Source organism: Liolophura sinensis, chromosome 1 (assembly GCF_032854445.1).
Source record: "Liolophura sinensis isolate JHLJ2023 chromosome 1, CUHK_Ljap_v2, whole genome shotgun sequence".
NCBI classification, from domain to species: domain Eukaryota; kingdom Metazoa; phylum Mollusca; class Polyplacophora; order Chitonida; family Chitonidae; genus Liolophura; species Liolophura sinensis.
Genome location: NC_088295.1, coordinates 21,449,173 through 21,460,319, shown reverse-complemented (window position 1 = coordinate 21,460,319; position 11,147 = coordinate 21,449,173). Strand labels below are relative to the sequence as shown.

General features: G+C 37.3%; 1 protein-coding gene and 1 long non-coding RNA gene across 3 annotated transcripts; both read right to left on the bottom strand.

The window, feature by feature from the left end:
* Window positions 1-9,550, bottom strand: LOC135482015 (glutathione S-transferase 1-like). Its single transcript, XM_064761829.1, has 5 exons — window positions 9,377-9,550; window positions 8,314-8,409; window positions 2,703-2,821; window positions 1,524-1,625; window positions 1-362 (listed from the first exon to the last, which is right to left on the bottom strand). The coding sequence occupies exons 1-5, from the start codon at window positions 9,528-9,530 to the stop codon at window positions 186-188; spliced, it is 648 nt and encodes a 215-aa protein (XP_064617899.1). The 5' UTR covers window positions 9,531-9,550; the 3' UTR covers window positions 1-185.
* On the bottom strand, window positions 3,974-8,303 carry LOC135482016 (uncharacterized). Of its 2 annotated transcripts, XR_010446200.1 has the most exons (5): window positions 6,785-8,303; window positions 6,410-6,474; window positions 5,415-5,532; window positions 5,047-5,204; window positions 3,974-4,495 (listed from the first exon to the last, which is right to left on the bottom strand). It is a non-coding gene; the product is annotated as an uncharacterized LOC135482016 (long non-coding RNA). The 2 variants fall into 2 exon arrangements; XR_010446199.1 differs by having other exon boundaries at window positions 6,410-8,303.
* Window positions 9,551-11,147: the final 1,597 nt, after the last annotated feature.

Here is an 11,147-nt window from a genome sequence, read left to right as displayed (position 1 = left end):
TTAAAATATGTGGCATTATTGATAGATATAAACTTATAAAGAATAAATGTTATGTTAACAACATACAGTCGTTTGGATGTTTGAGATAATGATATGATGTCTACCAGTCAGCAACTGGATTATAAAGGGAACAGAACCAGCGAATATATATGTATAGGCGTTTTTTATGATGCTGCTTGGCTTAGTTAGAATGCTGTTTTGGGTCGCTTCTCTAACCACTCGGCTATTCCCGGGAGAGAGGCGACCATCTGGTTGTGGCGATAGATATTTGCATAAGGCCCCAGCAGCATCACATGGTCGTCAGGGAATACGTTCTGTATCCAGCTTCTGAGGTCCAGTAAAGAAAGGTCTGCCAATGTTAACTGAAACCGAGACGGCCTCTTGTCACGTAACCGACTCAAGACATATCCCTTATCAGATTTATGCCTGATAAAAGTTATGAAATAGTGGAAAGACATTCATTTCTCTCCTACACTTATTACATTGAAGGAGAAAAACAAATGCAGACAGTATAGGTCTATGGCGCATTTCACACGGCACTTCTTTTGTGTCACACAGAAATATCAAATACAGATAGACATTTTTGTGTGGAAATCACATTTCTGTTTTCAAAAATAATTGGTATAGGGTTTTAAATTTAGATTTAAACAAAATCTCGCAAGGGTTTTAAAATCACAAAACATTGGATATTTTCCCATCAGGAATTTTAGTAATAATCAACAACAGTCTTGTTACCATAATAACCGTTGGCTAAGAATCAACAATTACATCCACTTATATTTCTCTAGCCTCAAGATAATATGTCCCATGTTTGAACTTGTGAAAATCATCATCTACTTTTTTCTGAGAGACATTTAATCAAATATTTTTCGAAAGGGTGTTTTCCTTGTCCTGTGACCAGTACAGATAAATTATTAACACATGTGTTAATGTGATACTGTCATTGAGGCTTGCAACTAGAGAATTCTGCAAAAAAATGTCATTCTACAAGAAAAAAACTTTCAAAATTATTTGCCTAAAAGTTGTCTTGGCTTTGTTGAGCCATGTTAAAACTTGTGATGCAAATAAATATCAACAGTTCCCAATACCATAATAGGTGCTGTTGGTTAGTTCGCGAGCGCAACGTAATGGATCATGCGCCTCTCACCAATGTGGTCACTGTGAGTTCAAGTCCAGCTCATGCTGGCTTCCTCTCCGGCCGTACGTGGGAAGGTCTGTCAGCTACCTGTGGATGGCCGTGGGTTTCCCCCGGGCTGTGCTCGTTTCCTCCCACCATAATGCTGGCCGTTGTCGTATAAGTGAAATATTCTTGAGTATGGTGTAAAACACCTCTCAAATAAATAAATAAATAATAATACGTGCCGTCCTTAATAAACTTTAGACTATTTGCACCGAAAGCGTTTTAAACAATACCCCAGCTAAACAGACAGTTGCTTGAAGCAGGTCTTCGGAGACCAATAAACCCTTGTATAACACGTCGATACAACTGAAAAATGTAACCTGGAAAAATATAGTGTACTTACAGACTCTCCAACCAGAAAGCTTGTAGGGTCTGACATTCTGACTTCACAGGCATCTAGAACATTGAGGCAGGAGTACCGAAAGAACTTCTGTTTGATTGTTTCCTGTGAGGATAGTAAAATATAGGCGAGAAAATGTGTCATTAATAAAGCGGTCATAAACCAACTTAACTCTTCTTTCTGGCGACTGTTAAAATAAAAAACTGTTCAAAAATAATTGGTATAGGGTTTTAAATTTAGATTTAAACAAAATCTCGCAAGGGTTTTAAAATCACAAAACATTGGATATTTTCCCATCAGGAATTTTAGTAATAATCAACAACAGTCTTGTTACCATAATAACCGTTGGCTAAGAATCAACAATTACATCCACTTATATTTCTCTAGCCTCAAGATAATATATCCCATGTTTGAACTTGTGACAATCATCATCTACTTTTTTCCGAGAGACATTTGATCAAATATTTTTCAAAAGGGTGTTTTCCTTGTCCTGTGACCAGTACAGATAAATTATTAACACATGTGTTAATGTGATACTGTCATTGAGGCTTGCAACTAGAGAATTCTGCAAAAAAATGTCATTCTGCAAGAAAAAAAAACTTTCAAAATTGTTTGCCTAAAAGTTGTCTTGGCTTTGTTGAGCCATGTTAAAACTTGTGATGCAAATAAATATCAACAGTTCCCAATACCATAATAGGTGCTGTTGGTTAGTTCGCGAGCGCAACATAATTGACCAGACGCGCTACTTAACTCATCTCTCTGGCAACTGTTAAAGTAGTTTAGACATAACTTTACTCAACGTGTAGTCTTAAATGTTGGTAATATGAGGGGGAGGGGCCAGTTACATTAAGCTTCAAAGTGAGGAAATGGAAAAACTAGCTGAAAACTCTATTGTTACGTTTCCGAACGTGTGTTTTCGCCATCACTGCCTTTGCAAACCACAGCTCATTAAATGATGAGTGCTAAGGGCGTAAAACCAAAAGGATATATTCTTTTCGTTGTTTTCTTTTTCGTTTTAAACAAAGCATAGCACGAATAAATCACACGTCGGCTACATATACACGCACTTCTCCTCTACAGACCTCCTTGACACTGCCAGTAATAGGTTAACACATGGCGACAAGATTCACAAGGCTGTTAAAGGGGCGAAATTGATATTAAGCTTAATCCAATTCTACTTACCTTCTCCGCTAGGTCTGTTACCAAGAAATGATACTCTATGAGAGATGTTAATAGATCATCTACCGCCTGAACAAACATGTCTACCTCCGCTCTCTCAAACTCGTCCTTCCCATACATGTCTGCAAGCATATAATGGCACTGACCAGAACTTTTGTACAGTGACATATAAAAAATTGTGTACATTGTCATATTTTGATTGACTGGTTTGGATCTGACTATACCTTAGTTCAGACAAACCACTTTGAAGGTGTGTGATTTCTATGATGAAAAGCTAGAAATAGCAATTTCTTCCTCCATGAAAGACGTTATAAGTCTGGATGTCGACATATTCCAGACGGCAGACGACGTATTCCATACCACAGAAGGAAGAGCGGACAAACAAATGTTAATCTTAAATCTGATTGAAATTAGACCAGTAAATCTATAAAATGGTGGAAGCAAATGGACTAAGCGAGAGAAAACCGTTCAATCAGTAATCAGTTTCGATATTTTTACCAGGAGACCTAGTTCCGTGTACTCCGATTTGCACTTAAGAACAATTATTATTATTATTATTATTATTATTATTATTATTATTATTATTATTATTATTATTATTATCAAGACGTTTGATGCGGAGTTGAACACAACAAGGATATCAACATTTTCAGTTTCAGTATTTTCGATCATTTATGCTTTGTAAACATAGAAAAGATATGATAAACCTTGCCATCACATAAATTTACCAATTGCATGATGGAAATATAGGATTTAGGTTTAGACCAGGAATTTTAACCCTAAGCTTTTGCCATTCAATTTTTACATGTGGGGCTAAGACCTCTTCAAGATGTATAACGTTTTGGACTTTGACTGGTGTTTAACTCCATGCTTAGTAATACTTCATAATTGATCACAGCTAGGATTAGGAAGAAGCCAGTGGCTGCAATCGAACCAACGAGAAATGGGGCTACCAGCAGACATCATTACCCAGACAGCATTCCAACATGGGACCCACATGGTTCCCCTATGAAAACGTTTAGGATGCCCAGATGGGGCCCATGAATATTTGCACCTGGGCGGCATTTGGGAATATCATATGGGTCCCATACGAGATACATCTGGGGCCCATAAACTTTGTGCATAAGCTGGGGAACATTATATGCATGATTTCCATAAGGGTGACCGTCATCGTGTAATATTCTTTAGTACCATGTAAAATACCAGTGAACTAACTAACTAACAAACTAACTAACTAACTAAATAAATAAATAAATTAAATATTTACTCTCATGATATTCAAAATTCGGCTATGGTGATTTTCCTTTGGTAAGCTCTTGTCACTGAAGTTCATCATGTTGTAAACTTGAGAAAAGCTTAGGGGATTTTTAAAACGTAACTAGAATCACAAAACAGGTTATGAGTGTTAGCTTATTTGTTTATTAAGCTAATCAAATTACATACTACATACACATCATATACAAGTATGTATATACATGGGTTTCTTAAATTTCTGTTTACCATACAGAAATTAGCTCTATATACATCTACTGTTATAGTGGCACTCCGTCAGGAAATCTTGAGCAAAATGCTCAATTGGAAAGCGTTGTGTTGCTTGAAATAAAAGTTTCAAGTCAATTCAGTTAAGATATGAATCCGTAGAAGCTTTATTTGCTGTCACACACGTTAAGGGATCCTCCATCGAAAGGTCTGTAAGCCTCGCTGGCCTAGCAAAGGTAGCTAACGAGATCTTACATCCTCCCTATATCAGTCATCGTCAGGGAATTCAACACAAATCAACATTCCACTGGACCACTCTGAAAATAAAAAGTGCATTGGATAAATCTGTTCCGGACTGTATTTGATCAAACACTTACATACTACACCTGACATTGAAATTTATATATCCAAGATACATCTCTGAAAGGTTACCCACGTGATACAGTGGCATCCTATGTTATTCCATACAGTGCGTACATGTATCCTGTGAAATGAACTCTTCGTGCTCGGCTGATACGACAGTCATACTTCTGACAACTCCAGTTGATACATCGTCGCGGATCATACAGTGTTATGATAATCTCTACGTATATTCAACTGACGACCACAATTATGAAAAATATATATATATATTTTTAATACATGTGGTATGAATATAAAAGAATTGTCATAGATGGTGTACGCTCAGCAAAGAAAAGTCTTACATCCATGTCATTTCAAGTGATGTAATGTTCACTAAAAATTGTCTATAACACTGGTATTGTAAAACATATTCTTTCTTGTGGTCCTTGCTCAAAATAACTTATTGGTAAGGGGTCAACAAGCAGTTTCTCCACACATGTAGTTATGCACACCATCTTTCACTTACTCAATATTTCTTTGCAAAGCTTCAGCGTGCCAAGAGCCTCCGTCTTTTCCGTTTGTCCCCGAACAAATTTTTGAATGGTCAATGACATCAGCATTCTCACAATGTTTGAAATAACTCAGTTCAAGTTTTTCTTCCAAGCACTTCTAGCTTGACATATTCTGTAATGTAAAGAACAGTCCAACATTAGAGGAAATACCACTTATTAAAAAATACGTGTTAATCAACACCAACAGACTGAACGAGTTGTTAAGTATTGTGCTACACAATAAATCAGTTTGGCTAATATCGCACAATGATATTGTGTAATTACATGTAAATGTGTATGCTCACACCTAAGACTTTAAAAGAGGTAGTTGTAACTTCCTCACTTGGCGTTCAGCATGAAGGGGATATTGCCACGACTGGTTGACCCGTATCAGTTTTATGGCTCGGGCGGGGAGCTTTACTTCCTTCCGGTAAGACGTCTCAGTGAAGCAGCACTCGACCCTGCATGCGAATAAAACAGAATGGCAATTACATATAGTTCACAATTGCAACTACATGTAGTTTGTGATGAGAACCAGTTTAACTTTTTAAAATAGAAGTAGTCCTTTGTATATGTATTTGGTTTCTTTCTATTTCTTGTATTTGTTTACAAATAATAATTAAAATTTACAAGTTGTAAGTAGTTATACTATAGCTGCATGTGGCAGTATTTACGCTTATCGGGGCTTCCGTCTTAATTGAATGATGACATCAAAGCAGCTGAGCTGTGGTACTGGCTACTTCATGAGGCTGTACTTCAAATGCTACAGCAATAAAAATGTCCCCAAAGTCCAAGAAGAAACCTTATATCCATATGGCTCAACTATGGAGACCTGTCTTACACCAGTGAAAATCCCTGTCCTATGGTCCCTAAACAGTGACCAAGTACGAATGATAACAATGTCAGTCAGTGGAAATTGCACACACAACGTGAAAAAAAAGTGCTGTATTAATTAAATGTATAAAGGTTTATAAAACTTTCCCCATTAGTATCGAATCTGAAGAAAGGTCTGTTTATTAAAAATCTAGTCACTATTTGAATTCAAGTATAAATTAACCAATCTAAATATTTACTACATATATGAAATTTCAATGTAACCAGATTAGGCTAATTAAATTCCATGTTTGCCAACTGGCAAAAGTTTGAAAAACTTCAGCAAAGTATTAACAAATGCAGAGTATCCTGAATGATTGTTAAATAAGTACTATCAAACAAGTCAGTAGCTTAAGCATCCAAAAAAAATAATTCACAAAATCTTTTGACACAATAAACAATAAATACTTTTCTTACTTTCTTTTCTATAAATTATCAGAATTGTTAAACTCTGACCGGTCTTACCTGTTTATTTAAAATATTATAACTTGTAAAAGTGTCTCACAGCTTTCCCTCAGAGGCTAACAGTTCTGAGTCCAGTGGGAAAAAAGAGAAAGATACAGAGAGTTAAACTGGGCGTCATAGGAGGGTACACTGGGGGAAGAGGTGGCCGAGGGGGTGGGGGGTGATTCATGTGTCTCTTAATGTTACACCTCAGAATTTGTTTCCAGGTCAAAATATTATTAAAGTTAAGGTTCCAAAGTAATTTGGATAGTATATATAATAACCTAATAATAGCTGTGTCTTGTTAAAATAATCGGCCCTAATAAAAGCATCTTCTGATTTGGTTGGTGAATTTTATTAGACTTTAATTGAATCCATTTACAGCGTGTTACTCACCTATAATGTCAGCTGCACCACAAACTGCTAACAGCACAAAACTCAGTCCACTTTCCTGGCCTGAAAGTTCCACACTCGACCACAAATGAAAAAATGCCTCCCACAGAAAACAGACTATACTGGTGTCTTATATACATGTCTTAAACCCATTATCTGATTTCATTGATCTACCATAAACATAGATATAATGCCTGTTGAATCTTTCCTGTTGAATTTAAATAGCATTTTTGGGGGTTTCTGATAAATCACACTTAATCTAAATAAACAATAACTATATATGCATAATGAATTTATGAAATGTATTATATGATAAATTTTCTTTAGCTCTTAATGGGTAAATTTGTTTAATTTTTCATCTCTTAATTGTATAGCTTGTGTAGGCTATAGGTCCACATATATTTTTTTCCTTGATGTCGCCACGATATGGCTGAAATATTGCCAGTGTGGCGTTAAGCCATAATCATTCATTCATTCCAAATAATTCTTTCCTCCGATTGATATTTAATTTTTTGCAATAGTTGTTATTTAGAATTTAAATATGCTTTCATATAATTTTAGTATACCGGTATGGGTCGTATATGGGCCCCATATAGACACAATTACGTGGGAATTAAATGGGTTTACCCATGTGGGCCCTATATGGGTTGAACCTGGGAAAATGTTACCCATAAGGAACCCATATGGGACTTTAATGGGAAAATAACTGGAATTTCACCGTATTCTATCCACGTGGGTTCCACATGGGATATATCTGGGCCAACCCATGCCCAGATCACGCCCATATGGGACCCATCTAAGTGTGCTTTCTGAGTATTCGACTAGGCCCGGGAAGGCAATCCTTCTGGGACAGATACGGACGTACTAAATTGTTGACAGCTTTGCCGTTATAAGTACAGGCTTGTCCACTCGAAAACTGAAAACATTTAATAAAAGGAACTTGGCCCAAAAAGAAGCCGTTATTGTTTTTTACTCTCTTCAGCCTGATTTGTATTTTTTGTACACCCCACGTAGCCCATGCTAACATTCCTAAACAAAGTTTTATTAACCGATTTTTTATATTAAGTGTTATGAAAGAGGACAGTAAAGTTTGAAAGACAGAGATGAAAAAAAATGCAAAGGACAGAGTTGAACTATTGCATACAGTTTCATTTTCTGCTAGTCGTCTTTCATTTAGATCGTTACGACAAAAGCACCACTGGCCGAAATGAGTCACTTATTTATGGTCGTAATTTTGATAAATGACGTTCACTATTCACATAGACTGAATACATGAAGATGTCATCTATCGTTGTGAATTAATATATACATGCATTTTCTCCCAGATTAGAGGCGGATTGGTTTTAGGGTCATGATATGAAGGCATATCGGGAACAAAGCAAAATGTTGCAGTAGCATGCTTCTGGTTCTGTCAGAATCTAACCTGTGTGGATTAGGTGATTACATGGTGTCTCTTAGGCAATCGCCTTACTTGAAGGCGAACTTTGCCTGCTTTCTGAAGTAGCCCTGTGTGTGAGCGGTATGTCACCTACCGAACTCCCGGGCGAGAAATCTCTCGATTGCGTGGCTCTGAGCAAGGATAAAGTCATCATCTACTTCTAACATGGGTAACTGTCCAAACGGTGCCCCTGGGAAGAAAAGGACCCGAGAGTCTATCAAGAGGTAATATTCCGTCTGTCCATTACTACTCGTAATGGCCTGCCTTCCTGAACATATCTGAAATGCGGTAATGGTGAGGGGTTGGGTATGGTTGGGTTCTTAAGCTGTATGCGATCACGTTAAATGTGTGTCAAAAGCGAATGCTTCGATCATTTATCAGGTTAATGGTACAAACACTGGTAACAAGATTTTACAAGAATAACCTACTGACAGACATTGTGCAAAAGAGATTCATGCTATCTTTTTGCAAAGCATAATGACTGGCTGAACACATGCGCCTCGCTCATTGCACAATTCGAACTATATGTTTGGGTGACAAGTGAAATAGTCTAGACTTGAGAGTAGTATAACAAAATTCTTCAATCTAAATTTATTTATTTATTTCTTTGGTCATTGAAAATAACATATACACTTACATACAAAAATATTTTGGATAACAGGAGGAATAAATACTAGTGAAATGAAAGTCGGCTTATACATTTCAGTGCATAATGACAACCCCTTCTAACATGGGGAAAATGGTAAGTGCGTGGAACCCAACCTACTAATGAGCTGCCATTTATAAAACGCTAAGTGCGTGGAACCCAACCTACTAATGAACAGCCATTTATAAAATGATAAGTGCGTGGAACCAAACCTACTAGTGAACAGGCATTTATAAATTGCTAAGTGCGTGGTATCCAAAAACCTACTATTGAACAGCCATTTATAAAATGCTAAGAGCGTGGTACTCAACCTACTAATGAGCAGACATTTATAAAATGCTAAGTGCGTGGAACCCAACATACTAATGAACAGTCATTAATAAAATCCTAAGCAGCTCTCTCAGAAGTATATATAACATGAACTTATTTTACAGTTTTAATTCAGTGTATATATGCTTGAACCTGAACATCGCTTGCCATGGGCCGCGGATACTCAATCATTATTACCTACTTTCTTTAATGGAGAGCCAGTCCTGATGCTTGTTCCGCACCTCGGAAACAGGGATACGGATGTCTTCATAAGCCTTTCCAGCAGCTGCGAACAACAAGCGGGACACTTCCGCCCGGCCGCGGGCGTCGAAGTACGTCAGGCGATACTTGGACATCGTTCCTCTCTCCTGGAATGATACCTTAAAGATAGCGTACCCTAACATTTAGGTTAAAAAAAAAACAAAGAAAAAAAACCCCAAGATTTCCAGAAAAAATAAGAAAATCATTAATTGTTTCTGTATCTTATCTATTGTATCATGTTCGTCCTTGACCCATCACGGTGTAACATCACGCCATTGAATTATGAATTCACAAGCGCTTTAAAGAACAATTCTGAGACACTAATTTATACTCAAAGTATTTCCGCAAGCCATTGCCTTAATCTGTGATTATCCCAGGGCATAAAGGACTCTTTGGTGATCTGAAATATTACGGATATACCAGTTTTACAGCGAATATTTATCACTGTACAAGGGAGTTACTTTTGGATATTGAAGATTAAGTACACTGTGCACGCGTGGACGGAAACGTTGGCCAAGTTTTCTTCATATCCATAGACGGCGACATGAGCAGGTTTGATGTAAATTCTACAATATGTTATCATCGGTCTTGAAACTGACACAGTTCTTCAATGCACAGAAGTGATATAGACACTTAGTTATCAGTTAATAGACCAAAAATGACAGGAAAGTGACACTGGCACTAACAATGAGAGAAGTTGCAGGCTCAGGGCCAGTTGGTAAGTTTGGGAATACTAGGAATTCAACAGTGTTTGAAAGCTTTAGGGCAGGCCATTTCTCTAACAGTATAGTGTCAACGTAACATGTTGCCGGAATACAGACAACCCATGTTGCGGGAATAGAGACAACCCGAGGGGTGCTCTCTTATAATGTTGGTAGATACATTATCAACAATAGCTACGCTGTTAAAGGAAAACAACTGAATATGTGAAGGCTTGGATCTGGGCAAAATAATGCCTGGAGTTTTTCAACTAAAGATTAAAGGATTAGTTGTTTTCATGCATTGCATTCAGTTGTTAGGAATTTACCAATCAAGGGTCTGATCGAAAGATTTGATATTCAAGCACTTCTCTTCGTTTTCAGCATAAGCGTGGAAAAATTCATACACTTTGTATGAGATTATGATAGAAATTTCCAAAAATAGCCAGTTTGTGGGAAAACATATTAAAGATTTGAATAGTACTGAGATAAAAAAACAAAAAAAACAAAAGAAATAAAAATTCTATGTAAACTGGACTAAAAAAAGGGCCTTTAATCAGCAGTGGGTAAAGATTTTTTTTTTTTTTTTTTTTTTTTTTTGATTGGTGTTTTACGCCGTACTCAAGAATATTTCACTTATACGACGGCGGCCAGCATTATGGTGGGTGGAAACCGGGGAGAGCCCGGGGGAAACCCACGACCATCCGCAGGTTGCTGGCAGACCTTCCCACGTACGGCCGGAGAGGAAGCCAGCATGAGCTGGACTTGAACTCACAACGACCGCATTGGTGAGAGACTCCTGGGTCATTACGCTGCGCTAGCGCTTTAACCGACTGAGCCACGGAGGCCCCTGGGTAAAGAAAATCCCTCTGAAAGTGTATCGATTTCTAAAGTGAATATGCATGAAATGTGTGGTATATACTTGTTTGTCTATTTTCTATGATCGATTATAGAATTTATATGATATTTATGGATAGAAATACCGGAGACCCCTGGACGTATGCAAACACTTCA

Excerpts from the sequence above, each read along its gene's own strand:
- LOC135482015 (XM_064761829.1), bottom strand. The coding sequence starts at position 9,530 with ATGTCCAAGTATCGCCTGACGTACTTCGACGCCCGCGGCCGGGCGGAA. Across the intron at positions 1,626-2,702 it reads TAACAGACCTAGCGGAGAAG|GAAACAATCAAACAGAAGTT; the intron begins GTAAGTAGAATT and ends CTATCCTCACAG. Across the intron at positions 363-1,523 it reads GCTTTCTGGTTGGAGAGTCT|TTAACATTGGCAGACCTTTC; the intron begins GTAAGTACACTA and ends TCTCGGTTTCAG.